Source organism: Bufo bufo, chromosome 10, assembly GCF_905171765.1.
Source record: "Bufo bufo chromosome 10, aBufBuf1.1, whole genome shotgun sequence".
Classification (NCBI taxonomy): domain Eukaryota; kingdom Metazoa; phylum Chordata; class Amphibia; order Anura; family Bufonidae; genus Bufo; species Bufo bufo.
This window is the reverse complement of record NC_053398.1, coordinates 141,046,356-141,061,644: the sequence shown is the minus strand read 5'-3', so window position 1 is coordinate 141,061,644 and position 15,289 is coordinate 141,046,356. Positions and strand designations below refer to the sequence as shown.

General features: G+C 48.5%; 1 protein-coding gene and 1 long non-coding RNA gene across 2 annotated transcripts; one reads left to right on the top strand and one right to left on the bottom strand.

Annotated features, from left to right (window-relative positions):
* Window positions 1-763: 763 nt before the first annotated feature.
* LOC120980904 lies at window positions 764-3,091 on the top strand. The gene is made up of 3 exons (XR_005774589.1): window positions 764-793; window positions 1,267-1,271; window positions 2,701-3,091. It is a non-coding gene; the product is annotated as an uncharacterized LOC120980904 (long non-coding RNA).
* Window positions 3,092-3,464: 373 nt separating this feature from the next.
* On the bottom strand, window positions 3,465-14,905 carry MPHOSPH6 (M-phase phosphoprotein 6). Its single transcript, XM_040410271.1, has 5 exons — window positions 14,713-14,905; window positions 9,796-9,908; window positions 6,658-6,748; window positions 5,217-5,317; window positions 3,465-3,831 (listed from the first exon to the last, which is right to left on the bottom strand). Exons 1-5 carry the CDS (start codon window positions 14,752-14,754, stop codon window positions 3,690-3,692), a joined length of 489 nt encoding a protein of 162 aa, XP_040266205.1. The 5' UTR covers window positions 14,755-14,905; the 3' UTR covers window positions 3,465-3,689.
* Between the last annotated feature and the right edge of the window lie 384 nt (window positions 14,906-15,289).

Genomic DNA, 15,289 nt, shown 5'->3' with positions numbered 1-15,289 from the left:
TGCCCCCCCCCCCCCTCAACCCCCCATCCCATTAAAATCATTGCTGGCACAATGCGCTGGCCCCTCTCAACCCCCCAGTATTAAAATCATTGGTGGCAGTGGTCACAGGGTCCTCTCCCCTCCCCTCATTGGTGGTGTAGTGGCAGCTTCTGATCGGAGCCCCAGCTGTGTAAGCCTGGGGCTCCGATCCGTTACCATGGCAGCCAGGATGCTACTGAAGCCCTGGCTGCCATGGTAACATCCCTGATGCTGTGTGCACAAAGCACAGAGCAGCAGGGAGAGTGTGGAGTCCTATTCACCCTGATAGATCTCTATCAGGGTGAATTGGACAAGGGATGAAAGATCCCAGGTTCTGGCCCCTAAGGGGGAAATGGTTATTAAATAAAAAATGTCAAAAAGGAAAAAAAAAAAACACCAAAATATTAAGTATAAATCACCCCCTTTTCCCAATTTCACATATAAAATGTATAAATAATAAACCTATTACATATCGCCACGTCGGAAAAGTCCAAACTATTAAAATCTATGTGGTGAACGCCGGAACAAAAATAAATAAATAAAAACTGCGCGATTCGCCATTTTTAAAAATGCGGAATGCACGTGGCCTTTTTGGTTTCTTTTTTTCGCGTGGTATCGAATATCGCAATACTTTTTCATGGTATCGAAACCGAATCAAAAATTTGGTATCGCAACAACTCTAGTCCATTGTGTACTGGAGGGACCTGGTTTCTGCAGCATTGTTCCCATTCACTTCTGTGGTTACAGCGCTGCAGTAACCAGCTCCAGACACGCAGTAGAGGGAGCTGTGTAGATCTGGTGCCGGAGCTACTGCAGAACGGCTGATGGGCGGGTGCCAGTCCCCCTGCCGATCAGATATCGATGGGCTGTCCTGAGGAGAGGCCATCACTTGTAATATCCTGGACAAACCCATTAAAGTGGTTTTCCGAGACTTTTATACTGATGATCTATCCTCTGGTCATCAGTGGGACCCCCACCGATTAGCTGTTTGAGAAGGCACTGGCGCTTGCAGTAGTGCTCCCACTGCCTTCTCCAGCTTTTCCTAAGCCATGTGACATCATGTTCATCGGTCACATGGCCTAAGCGCAGCTCAGCCCCATAAAAGTGAATGGGGCTGAGCTGCAATACCAAGCACAACCTCTATACCATGGCTGGCCAACCTGAGGCTCTTCAGCTGTTGCAAAACTACAACTCTCAGCATGCCCAGACTGCCTATAGCCATCAGCCTACAGCAGGGCATGGTGGGAGGTGTAGTTTTACAACAGCTGGATTGCCGCATGTTGGCCATGCCTGCTCTATACAATGTTCGGCGCTGTGCTTAAACAGCTGATCGGAGGAGATTCCAGGTGTGGGACCCCCACCGATCAGATACTGATGACTTATCCAGACGATAGGTCATCACTATACAAGTTTTGGAAAACACAGTTAATACTTTTCCACTTTGGCGTCGTTTCTCTTCCAGCAGGACTGTTGCTGGTTATCTTGTTATTACCCACCACTAGGGATGAGCGAACTTTGTGTTTCAAGTTCAACGTACAAGGTTCAAGTTATCTAAGAATTCCGTTATGGATTCTGCCACTACAGACCATATAACTTATAATATCGTTGAGAATGGAGTTTTATCTTGGGCCACGCCCCTTTCCATACATGTTAGGCTCCTTTCACACGGGCGAGTTTTCCGCGCGGGTGCAATGCGTGAGTTGAACGCATTGCACCCGCACTGAATCCGAACCAATTCATTTCTATGGAGCTGTGCACACGAGCGGTGATTTTCACGCATCACTTGTGCGTTGCGTGAAAATCGCAGCATGCTCTATTTTGATCGTTTTTCACGCAACGCAGCCCCATAGAAGTTAATGGGGCAGCGTGAAAATCACAAGCATACGCAAGCAAGTGCGGATGCGGTGCGATTTTCACGCACGGTTGCTAGGAGACGATCGGGATGGAGACCCGATCATTATTTTTTTACCTTATAACATGGTTATAAGGGAAAATAATAGCATTCTGAATACAGAATGCATAGTACAATAGGGCTGGAGGGGTTAATTCTTTTTTTTTTAACTCACCTTAATCCACTTGTTCGCGCAGCCAGCATCTCTTCTGTCTTCATCTGTGAGGAAAAGAACCTTTGATGACATCACTAAGCTCATCACATGATCCATCACCATGGTGATGGATCATGTGACGGACCATGTGATGAGCGTAGTAACATCAAAGGTCCTATTCCTCACAAGACAGAAGAGATGCCGGCTGTGCGAACAAGTGGATTAAGGCGAGTTAAATTATAATTTTTTTTTTTAACCCCTCCAGCCCTATTGTACTATGCATTCTGTATTCATGTTATAAGGGCAAATAATACAATCTACACTACAACTAACCCAAACCTGAACTTCTGTGAAGAAGTTCGGGTCTGAGTACCACAGTCAGTTTTTTATCACGCACGTGCAAAACGCATTGCACCCGCGCGATAAAAACGGAACGCAATCGCAGTCAAAACTACCTACTCGCGAAGGTTTGCCGCAACGCATCCGGACACGCTCGTGTGAAAGAGGCCTTACAGAACACGTACAGGACACTTAAAAGGGGTTATCAGAGACTAAAAAATGTCCCCCATAATGAAGATACCTACCTGGCTCTCCGCTCCTCCCCGTATGCACATGAAAACATCCGGGGTTGGGGAAGGCCAATGGCAGGCAGTGACGGGGACGAGACTCCCTAGTGTCACCCACGATGCTAGTGAGGCTCGTCACCACCTGCCATTAGGATACGCCCCACCCCTTTTATTTAAAAAAAAATATATAAAAATAAAAATATAAAACCCTAGTTGCACCACTTTCTAGGCGCAGACACATTAGTAATTCTGGGTCAGTGTATGTACACTCAGTACCCAACTTTTTATATAGACGTAGTTGCTCGGCCAACATTTTAATTTCTAAGTTACAGATATAGTATAGGTATAAGTGAATCAATTTGTCTCGTCAACAACAGCTCATCATCTGCGAGGGGCTGCCCAAGGAGCATGCCCCCCTGCTGCTTGATGGACAGCGCTAGAGGCTCTGCTTCTATAGCGGAGGCCCAGGCTCTGTGCAGCGTTGCGGGCGCAAGATTGTCAGGGCTAGGCGAAATGTACAGCCCTGTCAATTAAGCAGCGGGGGGGGAAGGGGCGCTTCTTCAGCAGCGGGGGCAGCCCGGTCGCAGATGAAGAACTTTTTTTTTGAGGAGATGAATCAATTCACTCATCTCTAATGCAGTAGTGTTTGTGGGCAACTAAAATAGTTTAAGAAAAAAAATAAAAAATTGCTGTAACCCATAGCAACCAATTTATTTCCTGTACCCTATATAAAAGAATAAGGGAGGAAGTTATAGGTCGTTACCTAAAAACGTAAGCGGCTGTGCGAGATCTGTGCGTTTCCAGGAACAGGGTCACTCCTGCAGCTCAGCAAATAAATAGGAGGTGTAATACCAGAAACAACCCTAAGGAGAAGAGTGGCGCTGTCTGTAGAAACACCCCTCCCCCCCCTCTAAGCCATGAAGCTCCAATGACTCAAGGTATAGAAGGTCAATATACGGTCCGTTATATTTACAGCTTTACATTTAAAAAAAAGGAAGTAAAATAATTAAAACGAAGCTGTCCATTCCTCAGATTTACACACTCGGTGTTCTGCAGCCGCTCAGTCCTTAGGCTTTAGAAAGCCTTTTTTCACTTTGCTGCTCTTAATATTACTATTTTCATCTTCTTCTTCTTCTTGGATGACTTTACGATCTCTCTTCTTTGTAAATTTCTGTTTGATGCTGGTCACTAAAGACCCATATCTGCAAAAAGAAAAGGATTTTGTTAAGGAAGTTCAGTTTTTTGCTACTCATTATATAACTGTCTCCGTCGTCACATGTAAAAGAGGGAAGCGGAGCGACAGTGCCTCTACCTGCAGCTACAAGGCACTGCACCATAAAAAGAAACAAAAAAAAAGGGACAAAATGCAACAAAAAACATGCTGCAAAGCAATACAATACAATGGTGAAACCATTCGGGCTTAGTCCTGAAGGGCAATCTGATACACTGATGGGGAGGTGCATCCCACAGGCGCTCTCTCCTAGGTGATATTTTAAAGGGAATGTGTCATCAGAAATTTGACCTGCTGTTTTATGTTTAAAATATTTTAAAATACTGCATTTTTTGCTTTATAAGACGCACCTTTTTTCCGCCAAAAGTGTGTGGGGGGGGGAATGGCCGTGCGTCTTATAAAGTGAATACTAGTGAGTGCTTCCATTGTGGAATGATACCACCTCTGTGTATAGATAAGACAGGATCCACCATTCACCTCTTCTTTGCTTGTACAATGACCTCTGCACAGGTCACAGAGCATGCCCAGAAACTCTCCCATGTCAGTCAGCGAGGTCCCCTCCTGACCATGGGGCTGCCGTAAAGCAATTTTTATTAATGCTGTGTAAATGCCGTTAAGAACAGCCCAGGCAAGATGGCTGCCCCCGTAATCAATATACAAAAATCAGAAAATAAAAACAGATTAGGAGAAAAAAAAAAAAAAAAGATGTCACATTTTTGGTGACATTTCCTTTAATCCTCGCTTCATGCTATGTCCCATTAGACTACACATGAGGCATAAATACAGTGCAGTCTTCACGTAGTGTGCCTATAGACACCATGACAATCAGCGCTGTGTGGGGGAAGGGAAGGAGTAACCGTGTAGAGCAGAGGTGGCGAACCTATGGCACCTGTGGGCAACCGCACCTTGGAAAAAGTCTATGGTGTGCCAACTAGACTAAGATGCAGTCTATTGTTCTCGGTTATTAGCCATTTTGCTATATATATATAGATAGCTTTGTTTTCGTGGCCCTTTAAATCTTCGCTGCGATTTGATGATCCTAGTAATGGGCAGTAACTGTAAGATCACAGCAGCTGCTTTGCTCCACATAGGCATCCACTGGAAGACTTTGCATCCAGCTTGCCGTCACTGCAGGCACTTACACGCGAGTCTATACCGCCACCATATATTACCTGGCCAATGCCGAATATCTTAAATACTCCCTGTGTGCCTGTCACCATCCCCACGCATCGGAGCCTGGAAGGCTTTCCGCTGTGATTCATGGTGGCATTAATGGATTCAGCAGAGCACATACATATATATTAACGGCGCGTCTCTCATCACTTCCTGATCATGGAATAAGATGATAAATCCTACCGGAGGGCCATTTCTTCGTCTGTCACATCCACATCCATTCTTCCGTCCTCGAGGACCTCCTCTTCGGCATTTGTCTTGGAGTTCATCTGGACCATAAGCTTCTGAGAAGAGAAATGACATGATTGAGTGCACGGTGACACGAGACTGATGATCGCGCGCCATCGCAACGCCCTGCGCGCCACAGATACGGACAGACGTGGTTTTCCTATTTTCCGGTAATGGGATTTGCTCTTGTGAAACACAGTATAGGCGGCGATAAGCATCCGCGTCCTTAGAGGGGATCTGTCACCATAATTATATCAATTATATGTGCGTCCTAGGATAATGTACAGCACAGAGAGGGCCCAGGTTATAGCAGTCCTGCCTTCAGTTACTCTAATGGGAGGGCAGATACCAATATGCGACGCCTCTTGGTGCTGCTCATTTGCATAAGGTATTTAAATATAAAAAAGGTATAATTGTTTTTGGAGCCTCACCCCCAATCGGAAAGGTTTGTGGGGTCACAATGATTCCGGCTGGCCGTAGCTATAAGATAAATGTTGGCCGAATTCACCGATTTAAGCAGGACTTGCCGACCATCTACAGTATATGGGGGCCTCCCGGCTCTCGCCTAACAGCACATGTTGCCGAAAATGAGGATCGAGCTGTCGGATTTCAGTTGCCGGATCCTTTTTGTTCTCAGGGAGAGATAAGCCGATACCAAAAGTGTGTGGCAGCGGCTTTCTCCAGCCTCCCCTTTCAGGACACATGCATGCTCAGCCGAGCATGCATGTTTATAAGGGTGTCAGGAGAGACAGCGGCTGGCTGAATGAACATGTACGGCCAAGCCTTAGCTTGGAAATCGGAGGGACATTAGATCAAATCACTGAAATCTGCCCAGTGTGAGCCAGGACCCCTGCAAAGAGGACTCGGCACCACCGACTGTCCCTGACTTCAATGGGTACGACGTGCCAGTTGCCTAAACTGGCAATAACATCTAATTACCAGGGGCGGGGGGGGTCCCTATTAAACAAGAAAATAGACAGGAATATATGGTGTACATTCAAATAATGCAAAAAGAAAGCGCAAATGTAATGGATTCAAATTTGGGCCACTCTAAGCACACGATATGGCTGCGCTGACATCATACATACCCCAAAAAAGTTACAAAAGTGCTAAAAACCTATTAAAGTGTGGCCAGACCATACCAGCCGAGGCCATGACACATCCACACGGAGGTCACACCGGCGGCCCTGCTCTAGGACAGGGATGGCCAACCTGAGGCTCTCCGGCTGTTACAAAACTACAACTCCCGGCATGCAGAGTCTGCCTACGGCCATCAGCCTGCAGCAGGGCATGCTGGGGGTTGTAGTTTTACAACAGCTGGAGAGCCGCAGGTCGGCCAGCCCTGCTCTAGGACTTACATGTTGTCCGACATCGATCATCCTGCAGAAGTCCTTACCTCAATCTCCGGATTAAACCCTTTGAAGGACATTCTGCCGTACAGGAAGTCTTCGCATGGGAGGAAGCTTCGCTCTTCGATAATGAAACTCCTGAAAATGTTGTTCAAATTTCGATTAGCATGACCGTACATTTATCGGCGATTAGGTCACATTCCAAAAACGAGCGGGAAAGACTGAAACCCAAATACACATCATTTATTAGCGCTAAATCAGCTCAGCAGGAAGTCTGCAAAAAAGTGGGTGAAAATTTGATTTTTTTTCGGTACAAAAAAAAAAATATATAAAAGTCTTCAAAACACTAGGACCGTGTGTGAACGGTAACCCGGAAGGCAGTTTTTTAATGAAGTTCCTAAATGCACAAGGGCATCTATGTATTAGGGCTCATATGCACACGACCGTATGGACTTTGTGGTCTGCAAAAAATATGGATGACGTCTGGGGAAGGTGACAAAAAAAATAATAAAGAAAATTCTGCACATCATATGTATCGCATATAACAGAGATGCTCAACCTGCGGCCCTCCAGCTGTTGCAAAACTACAACTCCCAGCATGCCCTAACAGCTGTAGGCTATCCAGGTTTGCAACAGCTGGAGGTCTGCAGGTTGAGCATGCCTGGTATATAATATCATGGAAGCAGCGAGGGGTTAATACAGAAAATCTTCGGAACCCGGCTCCTCTTGTTCTGAGTGTTGCGTTTCTTCCGTTTTGGCACTTTTAGGCCTCATGCACACGACCATTCCGTTTCTTGCAATTTGCGGAACGGAACAGGCGGCCCATTGTAGAAATACCTATTCTTGACCGCAAAAAGGACAAGAATAGGACAGGTTATCATTTTTTTTGCTGGGCCACGGAACGGAGCAACGGATGCGGACGGCACACGGAGGGCTGTCCGCATCTTTTGCGGCCCCATTGAAGTGAATGGGTCCGCACCCGAGCCGCAAAAACTGCGGCTCGGATGTGGACCAGAACAACGGTCGTGTGCGTGAGGCCTTACTCAATCCGCTGGAGTCGGCCACACAGGCCGACATAAGGATCAAAAAAATCTATCCTGCAGCCCATCCCTACTCGCTAGGTAAACCGGACTAATCTCACAGCCGCTAGCGAGAAATGTACCAAGCCAAAGGCCGGCGGGCTCTGAGGATATTACGTATCGGAAAGGCGCAATATGCGTTACCCCAGCAGCTCCACACCGGGCCCCTGTCCTACACGGATGGGATCTGCATAGAAGCTGTAGGAAGGGAAAATCCCCCGACTATTCTGCACTTTATAATCAGCTTGCTAATGGAAATGACACTGAATGACATTAAAGCAGGGATTGCTATTCAAGCATTTGTCCTGTTTTATGCATAAAGCATCTAATTGTAGTAAAACTGCTGCCTTTACATTTGGAATATGGATATTTCTGACTTTGGATGAATCCTTTGTCTGTGCTGCATGAAATGGAGGATGGGCATTAATTTCAGGGGCACTGCTCCTTTAAAGGGGCTTTCCGAGACTTTTATACTGATGACCTATCCTCCCATCAGTGTCTGTTCAGTGGGGGTCCGACACCCAGCACCCCTGCTGATCAGCTGTTTGAAAGGGCCACCAGTGCTCTGGCTTTCTCCCTGCTCACCAAGCACAGCGCCGTACATTGTATAGTGGCCGTGCTTGGTATTGCGCTCAGCCCTATACACTTCAATGGGGCTGAGCTGCTCCTAGGCCACATGACCGATGAACGGGACATCACCGGCCTGGGCTAAACTGAGAGCATAAAACAAGATAATACACACAGGGCGCGGCGCGCACGTACAGTGCAAGTCCTAAAAATCACTCCCGTGATCAGGGAGACATAAAATCAAGGAATTGGACTTGGAGCAGAATGATATTAGCAGCAGTGGATGAATTGTATAGTAAAATGAGCGCCTTAGGCCTCACCGCCACACAGATCGCAGTCCAACTGTCCTCCCGATGACGGAGGCCCCGTAGTGTCAGCGCGGTGGTCTCGCTTTTATTATACTCACAAAGTTAAAATTCATGAAAGCATATAGATTAAAAAACAATTGGATGCGGTTCCCTTCCCCGGCCGGCTTTTCCTACTCCGCTTCCTCAAGGGCTGCTGAACCGCATCCTATCGTTTGTAAATCGATGTTTTAGGAATTTTAACGTTGTGAGTATAACAGAAGACCTTTACTTACCGTTACGCCCTGCACGATATCTTCGCGTCCTCTCCACGCTATCTGGAAGTCTGAATGATACCGAGTGGTATCTCCCTGCAGCTTTATCCTGAGGAAGGTAGAGGATTGTGAACGATCTGACTCGCCGAGGGACCACCACCCTGACACCGCGGGATCTCCGTAAGAAGCGGAGTTTGGCCGCCAGTCAGACGGGCTTATTGGGAGGACAGTCGGCGGTGAGCACGGACTTTACTATAAAATTCATCCACTGCTGCTAATACCGCCTGCTCCAAGTCCAATTCCTTTATTTCTAAACTGAGAGAAGGCTGTGGCGCTACTGCAAGCGCGATGCCTTCTGAAACAGCTGATTTGTGGGGGTCCCGGGTGTCAGACCCCCCACCGACCAGAGACCGATGACCTATCCTGAGGACAGATCAACAGTGCAAAACTCCCGGAAAACTCCTTTAAATGGTCAATTTGCTATCAATGAGTGGATGTAGCGGAAGGGTTTTGGACCCTTTAAGGCTTAAAGATCTACAGCAGTAAAGCGCGCAAAAAAAAAAAGGACCACCACCGAGGCCGCCGCGGGCAGGCTGGTGATAAATTCATTAGAGGCAGCAAAACGCCGAGGAGCTCCAGGGACTTCCAATTATTACAGGTTGCAGCCTCCTGCATTTAAAAAACTATTTTTAAGACAAACCCAATAAATACTACAGAGGTCAGGATTCAAGAGGACACGCCTGGTGACCACGGGACGTCATTTGCTTTTCTGTGCACTTTTAAATGACTGGCGGGGGGCAAGAGATAGACCAGGGCCACTACCTCTGAAGTCAATGGATGGCACTGCCATTGGGCAACTTTCCACGGACTTCTATGGGGAGGGACTGTTGACTGGATTTGATGCTGCCGGTCGTCGGTGTCTTTTCACACCTGACACAGCCGGCGTTTGATGGGGAGATATGTCATGCAGAACTCCTTACTCTTTCTCCTTCAGCTCAGGCAGGTCGAGGAACCAGTGTTCATCGCTGATGATCTTCTTCTCTTCCTCTTCTAACTGTTTCTTGGTTTCTGGGTCAAGGCTCCTTTGCATAAACTAAAGGAAGAGATAGGAATAGATTTAGTAGAAGCCGCCATCCACCAGCACAGCTTAGCCGGGATTTACAATACCGCTCTGCTACCACGAGGGAAGGTTAATACCATTAACAATTCCGTTTCTCCTGTTCTGCGCTGCAATTTCGCGGACATCTGGGCGACAAGAATTATGGCGACATCTGCTCCTATAAATGGTTCCGTCCCCCTGCATTCTGAATGGAGAGCGATCCGTTCAGGATGCATCAGGACGTCTTCAGTCCAGTCATTTTGACTTTTCAGGACGGAGATGATACCGCCGCATGCTGCGGTTTTATCTCAGTCCAAAATTCCGGAACACATGCCATTTTTTCGCCATTGAAATGCATTGGGCTCCGAGTGTTCCGGCAAAACGGATCCGGCATTGCGGTCTGCGCATGCTCAGCCCGCCAAAAATGTTAAAAAAATTAATAAAATGCTGGATACGTTTTTCCGGATGACACCGGACAGACGGATCCGGCATTTCAATGCATTTGTCATAAGGATCAGGATCCTGATCCGTCTGACAAATGCCATCAGCTTGCCTACGTTTTGACGGATCCGGCAGGCAGTTTCGGCGATGGAATCCTCCGCCGCAAGTGTGAAAGTACCCCAAGTTTCTCCTTGTGAAAGTGGGCAGTTTGGCGCAGTCTTACAGGTCAGGAAATATACAGTAACATATAGGGCAGCAAAGCAATAGGTGGCAGTAGAGAGCAGTTCCGTTTCCTTTCCCCCACGGAGCCACGCCGGGCCTAGAAGACTCCCTAAGCCAACCTGCTGTTCCGCTCCACAAGGGGTAAGCAACTTCCACCACTCCAGCCGTTGTAAAACTACAACTCCCAGCATGCTTCATTCACTTCTATGAGAATTCTGAGAAGAAGTGAGCAAGCTTGCATGCTGGAAGTTGTAGTTTCTCAGCAGCTGGAATGCTGGAGGTTGCCGACCCCTGTCCTATACCTTGCAAAGGGTGAAACGCATTAAGTATTAGTGCGCCGGATTCTTCTGCGATTAGTGCTGGATGTACGCACGCTGAACTGGAGCGACACCGCGGACTATCTGCCGCTCTTAAGATGTGTAAGGTCTTGCAGATTTTTCCAGCAAATTGCGTGGCGACCCTGCACCCGTAGGAATGAATGAACGCGCGCTGGTGCACACACGTTTCTTACGCACCTCCTGCAGAAGCACAGAGGTAGGAGGCATATTTTATTGTCACGATGGGCATCATAACCCACGATTGGCCAGCAGCTCCAAGCAAGGCACGCCAGCTGTTGGCAAAGCACGGAGGGCTTAGATTGCGTGAGGTCATCGCTATGGCCTATCCGGCCGGGGATTCGGGCTGAGATACACCGACGTCACTCGCTGACAGACAGACGTCCTATGAGCTGCCACTATCCCCATTCTGAAATGGGCATCTTGCCAGCTTCCATAAGACTGACTTCCTTCTTCCATGTTTGTGTATTCAGAGAAATCGCCAACCTACAGCAGGCGAAGGTAATTTACCCAAAGGGCGGTGAGCGTGTCACTCGACGGCTGCTTAATGCATTTCATGGGAGGGTTTGGAAGCGGTGCCCTCCCTCCGCTCATTAGGCTTCCATTAGACCTACCCGGCGCGCCGCCTGGCATTAAGAAAGAAGCCTTTCAGTGCATGACCGGAGATGGCGGATGTAATACGGGTCAGCGGCTTCCTATTTAATCTCCCCGGGCTCACGTCAGTGTGGGCATTACAGGCACTTACCAGGCAATGGGGCACCCCGCTGCTTTTAATGCAGATGTACAGAGGCGAGCCTCACAGCTGGATCCTCCCTACAGCGCAGGGTGCACCTTAATGAAGTGTCTAGATTAGAGATCACATATGACCCGGATCCGGCCGCCCGGAATGCACGTGGCTGTGCTGACATCTCCCATGATGGCTTTTTACTGTTATTTCAAAGTGGAAGGAAAGTGGATTATAATAGAAGAGAAGAAGCAGGACTTGCAGCCATTATTCTTCCCCGCTGGAGGAGAAGCACAGCACACGTAGTGTTAATGGCACACAAGCTAAGGAAAGGGGATCAACAAGGGACCCTCTAAGGCTACTTCCACACTTGCGGCAGAGCAATCTGGACGCAAACTGATGGCATTTGTCAGACGGATCCGTCTGACAAATGCATCGAAATACCGGATCTGTCTCTCTGGTGTCATCCGTAAAAATGGATCTGGTATAATTTTTTTTTGCATTTTTAAAGATCTGCGCATGTGCAGACCGGAAAGCTGGATCTGTTTTACCGGAATGCCGGATCCGGCACTAATACACTTCAATGTAAATGAATGCCGGATCCAGCAAGTGATCAGTATTTTTGGCCGGAGAGAAAACTGCCGCATGCTGCGATATTATCTCCGTCCAAAAAACGTAAGAGGGACTGAACTGATGCGTCCTGAACGGATTGCTCTCCATTCAGAATGCATTAGGATAAAACTGATCAGTTCTTTTCCGGTATTGAGTGAAAGTACCCTCAGACCCTTCAATGTACTCTATTAGAACATAAGGACATCATAGAGACACAGTAACCTGCGGGGAGACCACCTGTGTAGCAGGACACCAGTAACCTGAGGGGTAATCACCTGCATAGCGGTACCCCAGTAACCTGTGGGCGAGCACCCATATAGCAGTACACTGGTCAGCACTCAAACGTATGGGCTCCGCCGAGGGAAATTCGTTATCACCAAAGTATCGCGAGACTTTGGAATTCGATTTTTCCAAAGTTTGATGGTTCCAAAGTTGGCTTCGGTACAGAGGTACCAATTGGATACCTGTTTTAAAATGGTTTTCAAGTTTAATAATCAAATGCCAAAGTAATTGACACAAGTCTCGCGAGACTTCGGTTACAACTCTTTTTTTCGCCGCACCGGAGCCCATACGTTTTAATGTTCTGCGGAAAACGGATCTCCGTACAGCGTTGAAACAAAGTTTAGAGAGAAGCGACTTTGGATCTAGGATTCGAACCTCGCTTTGCTCATCCCTTGTTGGGATCAGCTACTAGAAGAGGCCTTGACGTCACTCACTGTGCATCGGTCACATGTCAAGTCAATGGGGCTGAGCTGCAATACCAAGCACTGCCACTATATGATGTATGGCGCTGTCCTTGGAAAGCTGCTGCATTCTTCAGAGCTCCAATGAGCACGGCGGCTACCCGCTGATCGGCGGGGATGCCGAGCCTTGAACCCCCGCCGATCCTGAGGATAAGTCATCAATATATTTTCCAGGATAACCCCTTTAAAGGGGTATTCCCATCTGGAACATTAATGGCATATCATTAGGTCAGAGACGTGGGACCCGCACCAGTAGTAGGGGCCCTCTGAACTAAGTGATGACTAGCCGCACATGCGCGGCCATCCTCCGTACATCTCCGGCTGTCCCATAGAATGAATGGAGCGGTGACTGCGCTTACGCGGTTGTGCGCTCTATTTACCGCTATGGGACTTTCGAAAATACCATTCAGCTCGCTTATTTAGTTATTTGCCTATTTTCGGGACTCCCATGGCCATGAATAGAGAACACACTGCACATGCTTCCTTCACATCGAGGGCGACAGCGTCCCAGAGTTGGGACCCCGGCTTATCTGTCATGGAGGCCTCTCACTCACCCCAGGGAAAAAATAGGTGATTTTTTTTTTCTATTAGGCCTCCTGCACACGAAAGTGTGCTGCCCGCTGCTGTATTGCGGACCACGTTTGCGGATCTGCAATACACGGGCGCCATTCCATGGGCATTCCGCATCCCGGATGTGGACCCATTCACTTCAATGGGTCCGCAAATCCGGAGATGCGGAATGGAAGCACGGAATGGAAACCCACGGAAGCATTACCGAGAGCTCCCGTGGGGTTTTGTCCCGTACTTCCGTTCCGCAAAAAGATACATGTCCTATCCTTGTTCAATTTGCAAAAAAGAATAGGCATGTCTAACATGGCGGGATCTACGGAAAGAGACAATGTGTTTGGCAGATCTGCGGTTTGTGGTCCACAAAACGGACACAGTTTGTGTGAATGCGGCCAATACCTTGGGCATCATTTAGAAAGATCGGCATTTACGCTGGCAGAGAAAGAACGAAATGACGAGGCACAGGCCGGCGCCTGGAGTAACGACCAGTCCAGCCCCCGACTGAAGTCGTTCTTACTCCAGTTTTAAGGTGTAAAAGTAAGTAAATTCGTTGGGGCTGATGTCCCCGCTCTGAAGCGGCGTAAAAACGCCCAAGCGTTACACCTAAAACTGGCATAGTGCACTTTGCAAATGACCCCCTGTGTGAACACTGTGCCACCAATGCGGCACCTGAGAGGTTAACTGACAGGTTTTGGCGGATCGCCGTTCCCAGTCATTGAGGCAACCTACATTTGTATTTAAGGGTTAATTATATGCATCAGTGGCTGCTAGAGGACTATGCTGGGACTTGTAGTGCACCAAAGTCTATCGCTGCTGCAGGCATGGTTGCTAGAGGACTATGCTGGGACTTGTAGAGCACCAAAGTCTATAGCTGCTGCAGGCATGCTTCAAGAGAGGACTATGCTGGGACTTGTAGTGCAGCCAGGGATATAGCTGGGGGACAATGATAACTAGTTGTCAGAGCACAACAGCTGGAGCGGAACTACACGTCCCAGCATACCGCCAGACAGTACAGCTACAAAGTCTCAGGCTGAGGACTGACAGCTGGTCACACACAAGAGGTTCCGCAGCGGCACGTCAGCCATGTGCTCCCCCACACAAGCATCCATCATGGCGGCGGCCACCGCCTGAGCTCCTGCCCCGACCTTCCTCACCTTCATCCGCAGGAGGTTCTTGGAGAGTTTTCCCGTGGCCATGGTGACCAAAAGCACGGCAACCACCGGGAGAGTCAGGAACCGCTTCACAGGCCCCGGCACCTGAACTGCAGCCTAGCGACAGACAGCACTAGTCACCTCCCGGCAGCCAGGAAGAGCAATCGATGCGCCGAGGTAGCCGAGCAGAGCCAGTGTACCACGTGACCCGCCAGCTGCTGGACGCTGCGTTCTGGTCACGTGTGATTCCCGACCTGTGGGATTATAGCTTCTCATTCACGGAACGTGTGCTGCCCCTTGTGGTATTGCGGACCCGCAGGCGCTCTTCGTGGGCATTCCGCATCACCATTTGGGTCCGCGAATCCAGAGATGCGGATGGGTGTGGAATGGAACCCTACGGAGCGCTTCCGTGGGGTTTCGCCCCGTACTTCCGTTCCGCAAAAAGATAGAACATGTCCTATCTTTGTTCTGTCTTTTTGCAGAACGGGCGGATCGCGGACCCATTAATCTCACACGGGCGTTTTGGCTTTCCGTTTCTGAGATCCGTTCAGGGCTCTCACAAGCGTCCAAAACGGATCAG